The sequence below is a fragment of the Micrasema longulum genome, unplaced genomic scaffold (genome assembly GCF_059751315.1).
Source record: "Micrasema longulum isolate JH-2025_06_02 unplaced genomic scaffold, ASM5975131v1 h1tg000037l, whole genome shotgun sequence".
In the NCBI taxonomy this organism is placed as follows: Eukaryota; Metazoa; Arthropoda; class Insecta; order Trichoptera; family Brachycentridae; genus Micrasema; species Micrasema longulum.
Genome location: NW_028277244.1, coordinates 323,696 through 344,040, shown reverse-complemented (window position 1 = coordinate 344,040; position 20,345 = coordinate 323,696). Strand labels below are relative to the sequence as shown.

At 32.7% G+C, this 20,345-nt stretch overlaps 1 protein-coding gene across 4 annotated transcripts in view; it reads right to left on the bottom strand.

The window, feature by feature from the left end:
- Positions 1 to 20,345, bottom strand: part of THADA (Thyroid adenoma-associated protein homolog) — a 29,876-nt gene that overhangs the window by 8,541 nt on the left and 990 nt on the right. For 2 of the 4 annotated variants that reach the window (XM_088225569.1, XM_088225575.1), the window contains exons 3-17: positions 17,249 to 17,488; positions 15,573 to 15,834; positions 14,379 to 14,584; positions 13,767 to 13,990; positions 13,495 to 13,679; positions 11,967 to 12,172; positions 10,892 to 11,102; positions 10,221 to 10,376; positions 9,851 to 10,143; positions 9,273 to 9,536; positions 8,769 to 8,936; positions 7,084 to 7,318; positions 5,316 to 5,518; positions 2,553 to 2,697; positions 2,136 to 2,387 (exon numbers count right to left, since the gene is read on the bottom strand). In XM_088225569.1, the coding sequence (XP_088081695.1) occupies positions 2,136 to 2,387; positions 2,553 to 2,697; positions 5,316 to 5,518; positions 7,084 to 7,318; positions 8,769 to 8,936; positions 9,273 to 9,536; positions 9,851 to 10,143; positions 10,221 to 10,376; positions 10,892 to 11,102; positions 11,967 to 12,172; positions 13,495 to 13,679; positions 13,767 to 13,990; positions 14,379 to 14,584; positions 15,573 to 15,834; positions 17,249 to 17,488 (3,250 nt within the window). Of the gene's footprint in view, positions 1 to 30; positions 514 to 2,135; positions 2,388 to 2,552; positions 2,698 to 5,315; positions 5,519 to 7,083; positions 7,319 to 8,458; positions 8,551 to 8,768; positions 8,937 to 9,272; positions 9,537 to 9,850; positions 10,144 to 10,220; positions 10,377 to 10,891; positions 11,103 to 11,966; positions 12,173 to 13,494; positions 13,680 to 13,766; positions 13,991 to 14,378; positions 14,585 to 15,572; positions 15,835 to 17,248; positions 17,489 to 20,345 lie in introns of those variants that run through there. The other 2 variants (XM_088225581.1, XM_088225592.1) reach the window with 2 other exon arrangements.

Here is a 20,345-nt window from a genome sequence, read left to right as displayed (position 1 = left end):
ATAAAACAATATTTACAGTGTATTTGTAAAAACAATAGTGGGGTTTCAACTGGTTATAGCTATACAACAAATCAAGCTGCAGACACGAGTCATGCATTTAATAAAAGACAAACATTCCAAGTGCATGTGTGCATTGTGTTTTTAGTACACATAGAAAGTTCAATGAGTGGAGGCTTGCTAAGGTTATTCGGTTGTTTGGGTTGGGTGTGAATACCGTTGTATGTGAACCGAACACCTTGCATAAAAATAACATACACCAATGGGACAAATAACTTGGAAACTAAAAGCTTACTGAAACAAACATGTCAGGGCATCCATCAGCGTCTAACAAATCAGCGACTAAAACAAATAACGTCTAACAAGTCATCGCCATCAGCTACTTTCTTAACAAATATCATCAACGATGCATCTCACAAAATGGGTGGATTGCCTGGCCTCCATGGTCACCAGACTTTAGCCCCATGGATTTCTATTTTTGTAGGCATGTAAGATCACATGTTCGGAATCCGGACCCTTTAAAAAAAAAGATAGAGTTGTTTTGCCACACATGTTTTCTGCCATATTCTGCCAAAAGGATAAGACTGAATATTGACTTGATGTACACAAGACGACTAAGGGAACACATTGAAATCTGCTCAACAGGTAAGAAAATTTGGTGACTTTCTCTTCAATTTGACATATTATAATTCTAGCTAAGTTAATAAACCAAAATCATAAGAATCATATCACAATAATTTATTATTGATACTGATTGGGATTTAAAAGAAATGAATTTGCATCAGTGTTATCTATGTTTTGTGATTACCATTGGACCTGTAACTTTTGATCCGATTTTCAACATTCAGAAAATGATAAATAATTATTTAAAAAAAAAAATGAATTGATGGTTTTTTTATTTTCATTAAAGTTAACCAACTCCTGAATGTAATCTTCATACTGTTTTATGTTTGGTAAAAGTTGATGCCCTATATTGGAAACCGAGATGATATACCTCAACAGTTCAAAAGATCACAAAATAAATGAGATAAATCACAATAATAGTACACTATGTACGTCTTTATTTTCAATGGTAAAAATCACAATTACATACTGAACCTATTGACAATACGCCATGACACTGCCCTTTCGGACCCCCCATATAACTATTCTGCTTCAACTTGAAAAAACCTTGGTAAAAACCCATTCACGTACCCATGTAGAATTTAAGAATTAACTTGTTGCTATAACAGATGCTCGAATATGGTAATATGAAATATAGACAATACTTAATGAATTAAGCCATTGCGATAAAATAAATTGAATTTATGAGTGTAGGTTGCGACATTGTGCTTGACATGTATCAGTGCTGAACGGAGAAAGACTGACTTCGTTAATTTTCGTTTTGTAGCGCGGGTGGCGTGTTAAGTTTTCTCTTGTGGGCTGCCTGGTGTTGCCAGTGCAGTCCATAGACCGCTATGTTTAGAATGTTTAAAACAACAAGATCATTTTGTAAAAATTCCTAAGAATTTACATCTTTTGTACTCACACGTATTGTTTTTAATTGTTTTTTTTTACTTGTTTATTCGTATAAACAAATTTTATCATATCATCTAACTCTATGAGGCCAAGAGCCCTGTGTTAAGTTGGGATACAACATAATGAAAAGTGGAAGCATGCATATTATTAAAGAAAACTAAAAATAAAAATTATTATGTAAATTTTAATAAACATCTTAACACACACATCTATGTAATGTCTCGCAGCAGTCTCCTGCAATGGTCTCTTCCCTTAGACAAAATCCGAACTTGTGCACTTCTCCTGAAAGTGGCATTTATTTTGGAGAACTTAATATGTTCACCCACGACATTGAACATACTTGGGCCCAAAAAAAAGAAATTATTCTTTTTGGTATTAAATAATTCAAATTGCAGGAAAACCTCGTACATGCATTTTGCTGGGATCTCTTATATTTATTATAACGAATAACAATAGGTGAAGTTTGTTCACAATATGTATGCAGATTATTTAAATACATGTAGATGTATTTGGGACTGTCTGATTATGACAACAATAGCCATTTTCCGCGATTCTAATATCCGGATTGCACTGTATTATGTACAATCGCATTCGCAATTAATTAAAATTGAATTACTAACCGCCCATGTAGCTCCATTAAATCCAGTAATGGCTGTCATGAGTCCATCAGCAACGTACGGATTTACATACTCTCCCAGGGCAGTGTGTCTGTATAGAGCTCGAAGTATGTTGAGGCAGTGTGTGCGTGTCTCCACCGTAACGGTATTCTTATCTTCTGCATTTTCAAACGTTGCTAGATCAAGTAACGTCGACATACATTTCTGAAAGCACCGAGGACGGCCACTTACTTGTAGTTCCGTTGTTACGAGGGCCTAAAAATTATAAGAAAAAAAACACTATGTCAATTGTATCTAAATTAGATCATCATTGTCAGTTTCCCATCCACACCCAGTGGTCCCTTTGAAATAAGTCCAGCATCTCAGTGGACTTTGCTGTCAGTGTCAGTGATAATAATGTAATTTCAAAGCAACTCTTACCTGAACCATGAATGGCACCCCGGCACTGCGTCTTGTTGCGCATAATTTAGAATTTTTTGTATCTCCCAAAGCAATAGCCGTAATCAGATCATCTAACCAGATTCTAGGGAGATTGTGCAATATTTCAGAATTGCATTTCCATAGTCTAAAATAAAATATTCATGCGCTTTTTATTTATTTATTTAAAACTTCAAGTACAAAGAATGAGTACTTTGGCGGACTAAAAGTAACTTGCTAAAAGCAATATCTTCCAGCCAACTAAAAAACAGACTTGTCAAAAGAAGAGTTGGTCGAAATTTTGTATTAAAAAACCATAAATCTATATCAAAAGATACATACATAAAATGATGAGGAATGTGGCATCAGATAATGAGTTTGGAAGGAGAGAGAAAGAGGAACCGAGGAAAGAAAAAGGGATAAAAATATTGGTATTAGTATAAAGAGTTCAGGATTCTGGGGATATATAATAATGTTTCAGGCGTTTCTTGAAGGCGGCTAGAGAAAGTGCATTTTTTAAATGATTTATGGCTTAGTCCAAAGTCTAGCAGCTTGAACGGAAAAGGAATAGCTGAAATATGATGTGCTATGTTGAGGAACGGAAAGTGTTCTCTCCCGAGAAGAGCGAAGCGAAAGACAATGATCAGAAAGGTAAATGAAATTATCAGCAAGATATTTTATTCCATTCATCCTCATTATACAATGATGTTCAAATGCCTGAAAACTCCTATTTTTGAAGACTCAACAATAATTTAAATAGTTAATGTATATTTGCGAAAATCTACAAAACAACTTTATGTAAAAGCTCTGTTACTATACGCACATAAACATTATTCTCTACCTTCCGTTACAAATACAAGAGTTACTAGATACTCCACCTTGATGCTGCAAAAAAAAAAATTAATACAACTTTCGGTCAAAGAGGATTAGCCTACTACTCGGTTAAAGTGTACAATTTACTTCTACTACTACTACTACTACCATCACGCCATTTCTCCGTAGGGGTAGGCAGAGAGAATGGACCGCCACACACGTCTATCCTGGCATACACTCCTAGCCTCTTCCACATTCATACATCTTGTCATACATGCCCTTCGGTTCTGTCTGCTTTTGACATGACCAGACTTAAGATTTTGGTTTATCTGATCATGCCACGTCTTCCTTAGTCGTCCTCGTCTAACGTTGCCGTTCATTTTTGCCATATATACTTGTTTTACCATTCTCTCGTCGTCCATTCGTTCTACGTGACCAAACCATCTCAGAGACCCTTTCTTAATCTTATCAATTATACTTGTCTCAGATTTACACTCTCGCCTGATTTCATCATTCGTAACCCTGTCATACATTGATTTCCCACACATTCGTCTAAGAGATCGCATTTCAACCGCGTTCACTCGGCTTTCATCCTTCCTCTGCCAGTTCCATGTTTCACTTCCATACATAAGTGTTGGGACTAAAACTCCGTTGTGCACTGCCAGTTTAGCTTCGATTGACATATTTTTATTAGAAATTACTGTGCTTAGTGCTCCGTTCATTTTGTTGCCCGCATTCACTCTTCTTTCAACATCTTTTTCTACTCTTCCATCTCTTGAAAACGTGCTTCCCAGATACACAAATTCTTCTACTTGCTCGAGACATTCGTTGTTTACATTTATTATGCAGTCAGTAACCTCACTATCCCTTTCAAATACCATCACTTTTGACTTACTTTCGTTCATCGCCAATTCGCTCTCCAGGCATACATCATACATTCTAGAGACTATTTGCTGTAAATCAGCCTTGCTGCTTGCTAACAGAACTGCATCGTCAGCATACAACAAGCAGCTTACTGAAAAATTATCCATTTTTGCTCCAATACCCATACATTCTATCTCTTTCATACAGTTGTCCATGTATAGATTAAACAACCATGGTGACATTACACATCCCTGTTTCACGCCTTTTGAGATCGCAAACCAAGATGTAAATCCCCCATTAACTCTAACAATTAACTCTAACCCCATTAACTCTAACAATTTACTTCCATTATCCATAAGGACAATTAGTAAGTACTCTCAATATAAAATTGCTATTAAGAAATGGATAGTGGAGGTGGGTTGCGCACGGATTGATGAGTGGATCAAGCCAAATAGGTAAAATGTGTACTCAACATTATTTTTTGGTATGTGTATTTTTTGTACATACACAAATCTGCTGGCCACTCAACCCAGCCAATGACAGGTCATAAGCCCTGTAAACGCTCGAATATCGATAATCCTGAATTTGAAAAAATTCTACCTCATCTCTGTAGGAATATTGATAAAAAAAATGTGTACTGTTTATGAAATTTATTCTATTGGTCTGTATAAATTGGTTATGTTTGTTATGATTGTTTTAGTTTATATTGTTTATTATGTTAATGATAATTAGGTAAATGAGATTAATTACGTATTATTATTATTATGTTAACTTTGTTAAATAACTAATTTAAGGCATGTTTCACATTTTTTACACAATGTTTCCCTCGGCACCGGACACCCCAGTGAGGGAACATTATTCTGTATAAAAAATAGAATACAAACATGTAAAAGTATAAATAAATATTATCAGAAAACTTGTTTATTTATCTACTCAAACCCAATTTCGTTAAAATGCGTTATAGTTTAGGATAACTAATTTAAGGGTTAATCTATTGATTACGTAATCCAAATGTGCCCTTGAAGTGTAAAATATGGCATTATTATAAATATAAGTAACAATCAATACTAAAATAATGTTTTAAAATACCTCGAACATAGCCTGGAGAATCCTAAATATGCTTGTTCAAAAGCCCCACGGTGTTTTGTTTCCGAAAGTAATTTTGTAAAATGATCGCCAATTTCTAGAACAGTCTTTTCGCTGACCGACCCATGAGGAGATACATCACTGTTTTCATATTCGCCTTTGATAATAACGGCTTGGTTTGAAATATCACCCAATAGTAATGAAACCTGTAAACAAAGTGTATAAAAAAATATTGCTATGTTACATTAAGGTAAAATGATCAGTACTACACTTCAGGTGATAATCCAGGAAAAATAAAATATTGAGTTCAATAAAGCTTTTAAATAAATATTTCACGTCCATCCTGCCAGGAATCAAACCCAGGGCCTCAAGAACGGCAGACAAACAAGGCAACCACTGCTCAACAACGTGGACTCCACTCGATTTCCTTATTCAGGATTTTTACCCGAGAGCAACCATCGAGTCAAAAACATTCGTCCAAGGTTCTGGATCAATTTCACACACAGAACTATATTCTTCATTCACATGGACACAAACAAAATATTGTACATGTGAATCAATAAATTCGACTTCTCCAATATTAACGTTCCACCGATCCCGACCTAATAAACATGTATGTGCATACAATTTTATGTAAGAATAACATTTCAAATAGATCTTATGCCAGATAACAAATACACATACATATGCATACATGCACATACCCACATGTAGATTCACATATTGTAGACAAACCAAAAACCATCTCCTGAAACATGAACAAAAGTAGATACCTGCTAACTACTCATATCTACAATGAAAGCGCCCACCTCTTTCCCGAAACTGTTTATAAAGACTAGTGTGTTTTTTGTGTAAATTTTAAAAAACTAATTAATCAAAAAATTAATATTTCTTTACAATCAAACTGTGAACATAACAAAACACAAAAACTTTAAAAGCTTTCGTTGTACCCCATGCTGCAGTTATATCAATCTGATCAATCAAATACATACGGTCAGTATGTGTGTCCAAATTATTTTTTTGTTTGAGTTTCGAAAATTTTTGACAAACTCAAAACATTGTTGATAAATCCACCTTACAGAATTTGAACTGCGCCCTATATACCGAGGTGAAGAGGGCTGCAGAGAATGGAATGGAAGACGAGATGCAGGACTTTGCTACAAATCAATCTCCAGGATTGAGACTGCGAAGAAGAAATCCACTTGGTCCAAGAAGAAGTGTAAAAATTGAAAAATATTTTCAGGCGTTGCCTAGTATGTCGGTGAAATAATTCAATCAGATGAATCTCACCCGCATTTATAAAGGTTTCAGCTCTTTAATTTCACAAACATCAACAGATGAAAGAATTGAAGGAATACAGATGTTCAAATTTGGGCAGAATGGTGAATGTTACAGTGTGCCCATAAAGTGGCCATTTAAACCCGCCATTGACAGGTCATAAGCCCTGTAGATGGCTAGACTTCTGTATTACCATTTCTAAAATGTTCTTCGTCTCTGTTGTAATACGTCATTATTCTAGTTGGCAGTGAAGTAAGTGTTAGTTCCAAATTGGGAGCGCGACCATACTTCCAGATCTCGCTTCAAAAGGAAGAAGAACGTAGTAATACACAAAACTCCTATACATCTAGGAAACATTCACAGAATTCGCCCAATACAACACGCACTCAAACAACCCCATATCCACAGAAAAATATATCTATATTATAGTTTATTTTTCATTGGTTGAATTCGTGTATAGAATTTTTTTAGGCTGCCTGTATTTTATTCTTACCTCTTTAACAGATCTCCAAGCACACAGTAGCACCATTTGTGCGGTAACCTTCTGACCATCGCTCAGTTGTACTCCGCTCCCCTTACCGAGTGTTGGACCAGCGTTGAAATCCATCGGCAGGTGTCCTTCGGGAGAGGAATTGTTCACTATGGGCGCCACAATCTCATTTACCTCAAAAGACATATTGATCAACTGGTTGAGAAGTACGGACCACTGATTGCTTGATGCAATAACACTGAAAATAATCATATTAAAAATAATAATGCGCAAGATCGATGGATTATTAATGTCCGCTGGTTTTATAGTGACGCAAAAATCTCCAGGACAAATTATAATGCATGAGGACCTTGCATGCAGAGGGAGGCAGATTATTTTTTTTATACTTATTATATGTAAAATAAAAATGCTATCGTTTAATGCACAGGAGAGTGAATTTCGTTGAAAAACAAGAAAGCAATTGCGAAATTTGTATCTGCCACTATGTATGGTGCAATATGGAAGCAGATCCGGAGCTGCCCCCTTTTTTACAACAAACAATGATCAAGGTAGAGTGAATATATTATGATTGAAAAAAAAACAATTTCTTCTTGTGTATTTTATTATAGTCCTTAAAATGTAACATGATTAGAATGACAGTTGTCAGAAAAAGTGACGTCATAACTTTGTAGTAACGTCAAAGGAGTTTATATTGATTTATATTGACACATGAAAAATCATTTGTATCTGGCGAGTTAATTAATTTTTTTATTACAATGCTTGAAACATAAATCAACATTAATATATAAAATTAGCTTTAAAACTAAAAAAAAAACTAAAATAAACCTAATTATTAACGACATTCTTACAAGGTTACATCATTTTGCAAAAACGTTAGATAAAACGGGATAAAACAAATCAAATGAAAAAATTATTAGTTTGATGTTGTTCATGAAAAAAGTATAAATGTCTCATTTCTTGGTGAACAATTATGTTAAACACACTATAATAGGCTTGTTTTTTCGTTTTTTATATCAATTTTCGGAAACAGAGTTTCATGATTGCATGATATAATTGATAAAATCGATTTGATCAGTGATCAGTAATTTCCCATCACTAAGGAAATTAGTTTGACAGCTGTCATTCCAATCAAGCTATATTTTAAGGACTATAGTTATATTTCTTAAAACGGTAGTCAAATTTGTGTATTTTAGTACAAAACGAGGGCGAATACAAAGTTTAAACCAATCCTTAAGTTTTAAATAAGCTATAATCACTTTAAAAACAATACTATAATATGTGAAAATATGTATATTTTAATTTTGTGAATAATTGGTAATTCCAGGTATGACCATTATTTTTTAAAACAGCTTTTTATAATTTCTCAAACTTTTTTCAATCTGGATCTGCCCCCGTTTTCATGCACGGTCCTCAATTGATTCGTGGAGTACAAATCTTGCTATGAAATTTATTTTCTAGTAGTTATTCCATCTGTCAAAAAAGAGTAGAAAATGAGAGCAGTGATGTTATTATGGCTTTCCTCTTATGGTAACACTTAAAGAACAGCAGTAATGAAATAGAACATTGTGGTCTTGTCATAACTAATCAGAACCAAGCTACATGTAATTTGGTGTCTACTAGTTTTTGACAGACGACATTGCTTTTCCTGATAAAATTTTGAGATCTGCAGTTATGTTAAATGTTTTTACCTAAAGTCAACAGATGTTAGGAGATGTCGTATGCAAAACAATAATCCGTAAAGGGGTCCTTTGGCCGCTGCAACTAAAATATTTTTGCAGGCGACATTCATTTCTTCAGATAATTTTTTGATAAGAATTGATATGATGAGGTATTGTGGTTCAAATGGAACTTGATCCCTAAAAAAAAGGCATAATTTGACGTTTCGGAAGGTAAAATACAGGTATTACAATTTCATATTTGGATTTTTTAAATTATTTAATATTTAATAATTTTCATCGTAGTGAAAGTTATAAAATATAAGTGGAATAAAATGTAAAACAGTATTTTTATTATTGTAACGGTAATCATATTGGCCCTTTCAGATTCAAACCACAGAATTATGCACTTTAAAATCTAAAATAAAATTATATTTTGAGTGACCCTGTGCGTAGACTTCCATTTTCCCTTTAAGTAAATGTTTTCCCTGTGCTGCAATAAATTTGAATAAAAAACATTAAAGAGCGTATAAATACCTAAGATTCACGTCATTTTGTAAGACGGGTAATATACAATTGTTAAAATTTGTAAGCAGTTCAAACTTGTATGCTGAAGAGATACAATCCGTTGGTTTTACACTTGATGCTGCCGTCAGAGCCTCTTCAAATAGTTCAGAAGAAGTTTTTTGGGAAAATAAGTCAGGGCAATGCATTAGAAGCTCTACAGCCAATTGTTTATTACATTCGTAGCTATCTTCTAGACAATGTACCAGAGAATTTAAGTAGTCTGTTTTCCATTCCCTGAAAAAATATGCATAAATGAAATTGTGGGGCTATGTATTCTCATAGAACCGATTTCACAAGTCAATGAAAATAATTGAATAAGTGGAAATAGTTTCTTATTTCACATATATTAGATATTAAGATCTTTCACATCAACTAAACTATGTTTAAGATGCAAATACTCTGGCTATTGGAGTGTATTATACCCTAATAATAATCGAACCATTGCTCAAGGGTTCCTTGGGGGCATAACAATTAGAAGAGAACAGACTACAATAAATGAAGAAAAAAAATAAGCAAAGAGGAACAGCGGAAAGGATTAATTTACTTACCATTTAATGTTTGTGGATTTCATTTCTTGACACCAGACTAAAATCTGCAAGGACATATTTCTACGGCTATAATTGGCTCCGGGAAAAATATTCTCAATGCTAAATTTCCACAAATCTTTAATAAACTTAATATATATATTTCTTGTAGCTATTGCACTGTAGACAGCATCAGTAACCTTAACTAAAACAATTTTCACTATCTTCTCTCCGCTTAGCAAAGCGATTATCTTATTTTGCAAACTTTCTACATTTCTTAGCACGACGTCAAAACTGTCTTTCCAACGCTTTACCATCTGAAAGAATTTTATCTAGTGAAAATAAGGAATTATTATAAAATATGTTGAATGGGAAAATGTTTGAAGCTTCTTACCTTTTTGGCGAGCGAGAGAGTCTTTTGTCGTACAGCGGGTGATTGAACATTGATGTTATATTTTAGAAATATTAATACCAATTGGAATTCTGTTTTCAAATAGCTTTCAGTAGTTTTGTGAGAGTCCACAATAAGAGAAAATGCCATTATTCTAATCTAAAAAACAATATACACACAGTAAAAAAATATTAAAAGCTATTGAAGAAAACCCACATAACTAGAACTGTACGTACCATAGGTTCAGTTGGCACAAAAAAACAGACAATTTCTTACAAGGGAGGGGGAAAAATACGCTCACATTAATTTACAAACGTGTATATTGCATATTCCCACCCCTTTTCATTAAGTGACTGACATTCACTGCACATAATATAAAAACAATATTCAGCCAGGTTGAGTTGTGATAATGTTGCATATTTTTTGACAGAGGCTTAATCTCCACACTTCTTAGCTAAATCATTTGTATTTTCTAGAGTTATTTATGATTGGTTTCAAACTGGTTTCATTTTCCCGCAAACGAAGTAAGTGGTCAGACCTTAAAATGCAAGAGGCGCCCGCGTTTCAAGGTCTGGCCCGCGCCCCAAAACGCTTGCCTAACGCACTAAAGAGATGAAAAAATATTTCATGTCTCTTAAAATGTCTGTAAAGATGTGGAGACTTGTTATTCTTACCTCGGACAATCGATGAGTCATTGCACTTTGTAATAAATCATACTCGATCACATTTTTCCATCTACTATTTTCGATATGCTGATCGGTTGTTTTTTTAGTATCAAAAATACCCATTTTTCTGGCAACGTGAAGACATATTAGTATGCATTTGAGCTGCCCATCGCTCATCATATCACCGTTTAAAGTGTTCTGTTCCAGAATGGCGGGAATCCTGAATGAACAAAAAGAAAATAAGCATATAATTTATTTTTTTTTAAATTAAAAAAAAAATTGTACTTTATTTTTATTGCAAAAGTGGTAAGGTTTTTAAATTGCACCACAACAAACCGCAGGGCCCAATAACAGTGGTGAGTAACAGCACAGAATACCCAGGCTTGAGAAAAATCACATTTAATTTATGTGTTCCGGGACCCGGAACCTTTCGTGTGTGAGACAAGCATCTTAACCACTGCACCATGGAGGCCGCCATTAATATAAATGTTTATTATATCCATATTAATTAATGATTTATATAAAATATAACCTTAAATTTAATATTTTTATCTTTTGTTTGTAAAATTTAACAAATTATTTCCCAATATTGATCTTAACTTCATAATTTTTTTATTTTATTTTGGTTGCAGTTTTAAGTTTAAAAAAATATTCAAAACAACAAAACCATAACACATTATATGTTTTTCTTTTAAACGTATACAATATTATGTCTGTACTTTTGAGAATCTGATTGAAATGCTATTTTCTATATATTATTCAATTCAGACTTTCGTCACTATGATTCTCAACAGGCGATATATAATTTAAACTTCTTAAAAACCATTTCAGTCTGACGTTGCCGCAAGAGCTATAAAACCAGTAATTGGCCTATCAAACTAAGTGGATTAAAGTGTCGACCAGTCATTTATTTAAAAAAATATTTTATAAATTACAATGAACTTCCATTAATAAATCTTACTAACTAATGTAAATGTTATATTAGCAATTAATGTAAAAGCTAGAATATTTGAGTAATTACAGATCACTGGCAAAATTGTAAAATATGTACCGCCATGTTTTATTTTAAGTCATGCAAACTTACATAAGAGGCACTATTGATGAGTTCAATTTGACGGCTTTAGTCAGTATGTCTTCTAGAATGGTTAATGTTGGCGATGAAACATTGTCCTCTTCATCTTTAAATGTGATTACGGCATTAAGAGTAGGTCTGATCCAAGTGCTGAATAAAATGTCCATTGAAACTTCTTTAGAATGTTCTATCATCAACGTTTCAAATGCAAATGAAACCTGAAAATAATTACGCATTAAAAATTATAAATCACAGTAGTTTCTAAGTGAAAATATCAACACTGTATACTGATTAACAATATTGTAATAATCAAATCCTTGTAAACAAATAGGTACTGAATTCAAGCCTTGAAGGATTTTATTAAAATATATTAAAATCTCAACAGAGATAGAATTTCATCAACTGGATCAAATTAGACATGTTTTAAAATTTTTTATATGGTAGTATTGGCTCTGAACTATAAGCCATTTTACTAGAATAAAAATTATTAATAGTATACGGTAAAATTCACAATTTTGCCTGATTCTGAGTTTCCATATTTCTTCAATTCTTTTACTTGGTGATCTTGAACATTCCCTTCTCCTTCTCCATTGAGATATAAAGGAGATAATATGATACAAACAAAAACAAAACAAACAAACCACCATGTCGTTCCTCTATAAGGGCGATTATTCCGACTTTTGACGTGTCCATCATCAAATATTTGCTGAATTTGGTCATGCCATGTCTTTCTCGGTCTTCTTCTATTTCTGCATCCATTAATATTTGCATGGTACATCTTGGTCCAAACCAACGTAGAGCTCCTTTCTTGATTTTGTCGATAAACCTTATCTCAGCCTTACATTATGTACGAATCTCGACATTTGTGCATCTATCGGATATAGTTTTACCACTCATTTACCTGAGAGATCGCATTTCTAATATGATAATAACTTAAATATATTTTATACCACTTTTTTTCAATGATGACACACTGATGACTAAAAATAGATTATTTGCTATAACTTTATCAAACCTCGAGAACCATTTATTCTTAAAATTTTTGATTAATAATCGAGTTCAGAGTATTTTCGTTTGCTTTTTATTTTTATATTTTAAATTGTATTTTATGTTCGTAAATTGTTTTTAACTTCTGTATATGTAAAGGCTCTTCGGGTGTTAGTAAATAAATATTAAATATGGAAGAAAATCATAGATTTATAAAAAAGAGGATAGCTGTTGTGTCTACTCAGTATAGTAAAAATGCAATTAATAAAGAAAAACATATTAATGTAAATACACGGTGTCTCAGGGCCAGATTGCAAAACTTCAGAGGAACATTTTCAGTTTTTTTTTCATTAAAAAATGCAATTTTCCGAAAAATTAATTAAGATATTTTAAAAAGTAAATCATAAAAAAATGTTCCTCTGAAGTTTTGCAGTACGGGCCTGATAAATCGTGCATGAACTTTGTGCAAGTTGTACAATTTTTGTAACTTAAACTGAATTGCAATTAAAATCATCAATCCTTAGTAGAAGTTTTTCTTCAGAAATATACTTACATTAGCTGGGACGGTTACGTTATTGATGGCTGATAGTAATTCTTCAACAAGATTAGGAATTTTATTGAGAAGATAAATACAACCATACTCAGATCCGAGTGTAGCCAAAGCCTTATATTTTGAATGACGATCTTTTGGTAACGTTATCACAGAAGAGAAAACTTCATTTGACAATAAAGTGTTGTCTGAAACAAAAACAAATTTAATACATCGAAACGAATTTTATTTGCCACTTAAAAGATTCAAATAAAAAAATGGAAACATATAGCTACCTTTTGTTTCAAACATAACTGACAGTTTGACAATATTAGTGAGAATTTGAGTGCACAGATGTCGGACACTATCCACATAATATTCCAAATGGGACCAAACAAAATTCAAAATGGAGGCAGATGTTTTTATGGAAATATTCAAATCTAGAACTTTATACAAAAGGCGGGAAATAGATAACATTGTTCTAGCGACACCGAGAATTGTGGTGGTGTCAACTGATAATCTAAAAAAAGAAAATAATACAATAGGAATGGTAAATATTTTTGTAAGATGTGACATGATAATATATTACTTTTAGGCAGTGACGTGTAATTATTAGACGCATTACAAGCGAGAAGAAAATGTAAATTAAAAAATTGACAGACTTTTATCATGATTAGAGGTGATGCTACACATAAATATGCCATCGAGTGTGATACAAACATACTTTGATTGCACTGCAACTGAAAAACCAAATAGATATATTTCTGTGATTTTCAAATTGTTAAGGGCAAAAAAATATTTGGTATATTTTAAATGTAACTAGTAAAGGGATTATGTGCCTATTTATTAAATGTCAATGCTTTTAGTTCAAATAAATTAAAACTTTATTCTATGATAAAAAGACTTACTGTTCGCTAAGTTCGACAAGTTTTAAACAAACAAATGTTAATGCTGGAGTTTTTCCAACACATTTGGTTGCCGTTTCATCAATTTCAATTATGTTGATAATGGCACTGCAAATGTATAATTTAACAGTTTCTGGATTTAATTGTTTGATTTCTGTATATACAGCATGATTGGAAATATCTTCAGTTTTATAAACATTTTGAAGAAGCTAGAAAAGAAGACAATATTTTTAAAAGGTCATGGTTTGCAATGGAAAGTTTTACACACACAAAGTAAAGACGCATTTATAATCATTTCCTTTTCCGCACCCAGTGGTGCATAGGGCACTGCATTGGTTAGCCAAATCTGTTATATGAAGGTAAAGTGATCAGTTTTGCACTACAGGTGCCAGTCCAGGAACAATAAAATATTGGAGTTCAAACCACCTTTAAAATCAATATTTCATGTCCACCCTGCCAGGAATTAAACCCAGGACCTCGAGAATGATAGACAAAAGCGTCAATTACTGCCACAAGAAGGCAGACTTATCTCCTCACGATTTCCCTATTTAGGATTTTAACCTGAGAGCAGCCATCGAGTCGTAAACACTCGTCTAGGGTTCTGGTTCTTTTTCACACAAAAAACTGTATTCTTCATCCGCTTGGACATAGAAATACACGCTAGAAAATTATTTTTAAATGATTCACTTTTCCACTAGTACATAATTTGCTTCCATTGTCCACAGAATAAATAATTAACTAATAAGTAAACAAACTTCAAAATGAGTTTAAAAATGGATAGATGTTGGTTTTGCATAGACTAATAGAAAATTAAGTAAGCGAAATATTACTATTGGTATCTTGCCCACCACATTACAGCATCTAATAACTTAAATCTCTTTAGCGGTGCCCACATAAAAAAATGCTTGTTACCAAACGAGAAAAGCTGCCGAAAAGAGCTCTTTGTAATCAAGTGTTTTGTATATTTTTACAGAATACAGGTTATCCAGAAAAACATCATATATATTTCATTGGATTGCGAAAATAAGGAATGTGAATTCTTCACTAACTGGGATTTTGTTTGGACATGATCAATTCGCCGAAATTATTACAACACTTTTAAAAGCCTAAATATTAGTCATAAGTATAGTTTTACTGTAGAGATTATCAATAAAATGTTTGAAGATTATAAATTGACAAATTATTTTACAAACTCACATAGATCCAAGCATCTGGCCCAAACCTGAGCTTCAGAATAATGAGCAGGGCCATTGAACAGAGTCCTTTTGTATCCATCGGAACATCGTTATGGTTGAGTAAATATGTGGATAAAGACGATATTTTTTTCAACAAATCTTCATTTAAACTTACTGTTGACGAAATTTCATATTTTTGTAAAATGGAAATCATTACTCGAAAAGTATTATGGATGAAGGTGTACAGTTCCATTTTCTCAGTTGGAGACATCTTACAGTCGTTCCTGAAAATAAATTGGGAAAATTATTTACGTCCCCTCCTAAGTGGAGCATGGGACATTACCAGATGGCTCTAGGAGATCCTATCACTAGCCAGTGCTCTTGCCTCCTCCCACATCAATTCCAGGATGGCAGAAGCCCATAGGTGTGAAGAAGATAAAAAACCAATGCTGGTCAATTATTACTAAATAATAAAGATAATCGTAGAAATTTGCTACCAAACTTTGATGTCTGAGTTGAGGTTACCATTGCTCTTCACCAGAAGGACAATTTATGACCTCACTCTAATGCACAAAGTGATATGCACTCTAATAGATTGCCCAAAACTACTGTCCCTGATAAACTTTCGTGTACCCACAAGGACCACCAGACTCAACACATGTTCCAGTGTGGGTACAATAAGACAAACTTCACCCACCATTCTCCTCTGCCACGCATCTACAAAACAGCTAACAATTATGCTGAGCTGTTGGACTTGCTCCACACCACTCTTGCTGCTATTAAATTAGCGATCCTATCCATCGAATGGCCATCCCCTCAATTCTCCTATTTTTAATGTGTTTCTCTACTCATCTTCATTTTAATTACTTTTTAATGTTTTAGAATTGATTGCATGTTAAGTGTAATACTTATGATTTTATTTTATGTTTTTTTCTATAATGCTTTATGTACTTTTAACTGTAAATTGTAAGAGCCCTCTGGGCGTTTATTAAATAAATAAATACCTTATTAAATAACTCCAGGAGTCAACAACGGTATAATGTTTTTTGCAATTACTAAGGTGAAGGTGAATAGTGGGATGTAGTGTAGGTAATTAGTGTCCTGACGAAGAGACGGATAAGGCTCAAAAATGGACATAGAAAAGTCAGTATGTGGTTTCATACAAATATTTACTAATAATTACAAGACTAAAATAATATATCTGGAATAATAATGATCATCAATCAATATTATAAATGTGAAAGGGTGTTTTTCTGTTTTTTTGTATTTATTTCATGTCACAATGGAGCGACCTATCCACGTGATTTTTTGCATAGGAATAGCTGGAGAACTGAAAAGTATCATGTGCTAATTTTCATCCTAAAAACACTCCATTAATATTTAAACAGAACAATTATGCTTCGTCACCATAGACTAATAGACTATCGTATTTTTCCCCAAGTGATAGTTGGAAGACTGGCAATTGATGCAGGATAATTTTTATCCCGAAAAAACATCTCATTCCACTGGGAAAATTCTTATAGCTAAACGACAAAACTAATTTCTCCCTAATATCATGCGAGCGAAGCCGCATGTAAAATCTAGTTAAACATATAAAGGAGAAAAAATAATACAAATTAAATAGGAAGACGCATAAACGATAAATATGGTATAGAAATAAACTAGTTTTAAAAAATGTAAGAGTAAAAATAAACTTACCTCATTTTCTCGGTGTAAGAAATAAGGGTAGATTTAAAAAACATAAGAACTTCACTTGCAGCATTTTGCATTCCTTGGACACCAGATGGGAAATTTTCAAAACAGCTATTGAAAGCATTGCAGAGACTATTGAGGGTGTTGAAGTCATCACAGTTTTTCAAAGACAAAATTCGTTTTAAAATCTCATTTGTTATAGTTGATTCAATAATTGCACAGTCGGAACTTCTAGATGAGAGAATTCTGCAATATGGAAGATGAAATCTCTGGGTTAGAGCCAGCTGCATCGAAAAATGTTTGCTTTAAGTATGTACAAGTTGATGCGCCTATGAAATTGGCTATGCGCATTAATTTCATTGAAAGAGTTTTTTTGCTAAAAAAATGGCAAACAACCAACACATTGGTTCCTTTAGCCAGCTGTGTATTTTCATTACTCCATATTATTACATAATTGACCTTGATTTTAATACAGCGTTAGTCACTAAACGACAACTTTACAGGTTTCCACAACCAGTCATTTTGTATGAAACTTTAGTAGATTTTTTTTCAACAATGTTTTGAATATGTCCAAATGCTTGCAGACTGGCTGGATCTCCTCCCAAGGGAGTTTTTACTTAATATTTTTAATTACTGTACTACTGATTACCCACTGACTTATGTGGTATTCCAAGGAATATACATATTCTTCGAGATGCACATTATTTGAAAAATGTGTTTTATCTCTATCTATCAACAATATTATTATTTCAAATTACAGAGATGTATGCTATTTTGTACAGTGAAAATATTCAATCATAATTTCAAAGACAGAAAAAAGAGACTTACGTTGTATTCAAATCAAGGCAACGATATATACATATTATTTTATTTAAAATCTGGTATTTCCATTGAACCTGCAATGTTTATTGTTTTCCCAGAGCATTTTTGCAAAAAAACACATGGCCGGTTTCAAGAGCGCAACAACAATATCATTATTATTTAAATTATTTAGCGCCATTTTCGTAATATACATCAAGGGCACTTTACAAAGTGTTTGCATAAATATTGATTCTGATTTGACTTAGATTTTATAATTTAATCAAAGCAATTTATTTTAAAATCACATGCTACGGATTTATTTGATTTAGAGAATATTACGGGTTTTAAGTTTTTTCTGAAACTAATTCACTCTCACAGTTACGCACTTCCGCTGGGAAAGCATTCCGTCGTCCATCTTTTAAAAAGGTGTATCTTGAATTTTTAAATTTTTGAGACGACTTTTAAAGAATTTGTTTGGAAAATTTTCACCTTTAAAAATAATCCTACTGTATTTTGCTGGGATACCCATTTATTCCACAAACATAACATAATTTTTATTAAAATATTCATAACTAAATTTTGCCAAAAAACAAGATACACTTGGTTGAAAGATAGACGACGATTCTATGCCATACGGTCTGCAACCATAAACGTGCGTTTACTAAATTTAGTGTGCTAGTTGCGTACAAGTATACTGACTTTTTATATCCGAATAGAAATAGTTGATCTAAATGTAACATTTCTGTTAGAAAGTTGATTTGAAATGCACAGTTCTTTTAGATATTCTGGAACAGATTTATGTAGTGACTTATACAATCATAAGCTAACAGAGTTTATATTCCACCCATATCAGAAAAGAGATGGAGAACATATTAGAGCAGGGAGTATGGAAGTCAAGGTATTTACAGGACTTATGACTTGTCACACATGCTTCAATTTCATAGACTATACATGAGGACTCAAGCATCAAAAATGGATAGTTGCCATTTTTTCAAAGTGGGTTTTTTAAATTAATATTCAAAGTATTAACTTTGTAGTCAAATTTTATTAATGTTATTAAATATTTGTATATAACCACTTACCAAGTTTTCTATGTCTACCGGTTTCGAGATGTGCCCGTCTCTTCGTCAGGACACCAATTAAACCAACATGCAAAACCCAATATACACCTTCACCATAGTTGTTGCACAAAAATATAAAACCAACACGAGATGCATTTTAATAAACACATGCACTAATTAGGACAAATACGCACTGATTAAATTATGAAAATATTCTATGTTGTTTGAGAAATAGTTGAATATAAGGTGGAGGGAATGGAGGGAGGGTTTTGCATGTTGGTTTAATTGGTGTCCTGACGAAAAGACAGGTACGTCTCGAACCGGTATACATAGAAAAAATGGTAAGTGGTTATATAAAAATATTTAATAACATTTAGTAATGGTTTTTTTTTATTGATTATGACAGAAAAATAGTTTTCTCAATATAAAAACTAAAGATATATATCAAAAACAGACATTCCATACATTGTGAGCCCTAAAATGTAATGGCGGCCGTTATTAAGTCATCTTCGTCATCTTTAAAGAGTTCGAAATCAACCGCCGATATAAGAGTGCCTTTGTCATTTTTAGAGTTTAGAGGAAGTGTTACTAGTAAAAGAATAAAAGAAAAATGTATTTCTATCCCAATACTGAATTTAAACTCTCTTTTATCATTGTATTATGAGTATTGAACGTAAACGTCCTTTCAAAAACAGACACTTGCAGTTCCAAACCTCAGAAACCTCAAAAACGAATAACTGTACATTTTGGTAGAAAAAACGGAGAGACATTTCAAAATTGTGTTTTTTTAAATTGAAATAATACTTATTTTTGAAGTGCACAAAATTAATCTTAGAATAATTAAAGAAGGCTTAAAAATATAATTAGTATTGGTTTCTTGTATATCCAAAACAGAAAATCATCTCTTCTGAAAAATTATGAAAATATTATTGTTATAAAAAACATTTTTCACTTTGTGGTATGACATTTTACACTTATATGATTATAAATTTGTACAAACCAAATTTCTGTATTGGAAAAACTGCACGTAAATTTAAAGTTAGAATCAAAGAACATAGAAGATGTCTTAGTAATAATAATTTTTCAGAATTCGCAAATCATTTTATATCCAAAAACCATGATTTTAATCAAGAAATGGGTGTAGAAATTTTGCATGTCAATAAAAATGGTTTTCATTAGACAATTTAGAACGATTAGAAATTAGTAAAGCCATTAATCAAAAACTTCAAATAATCAATTAA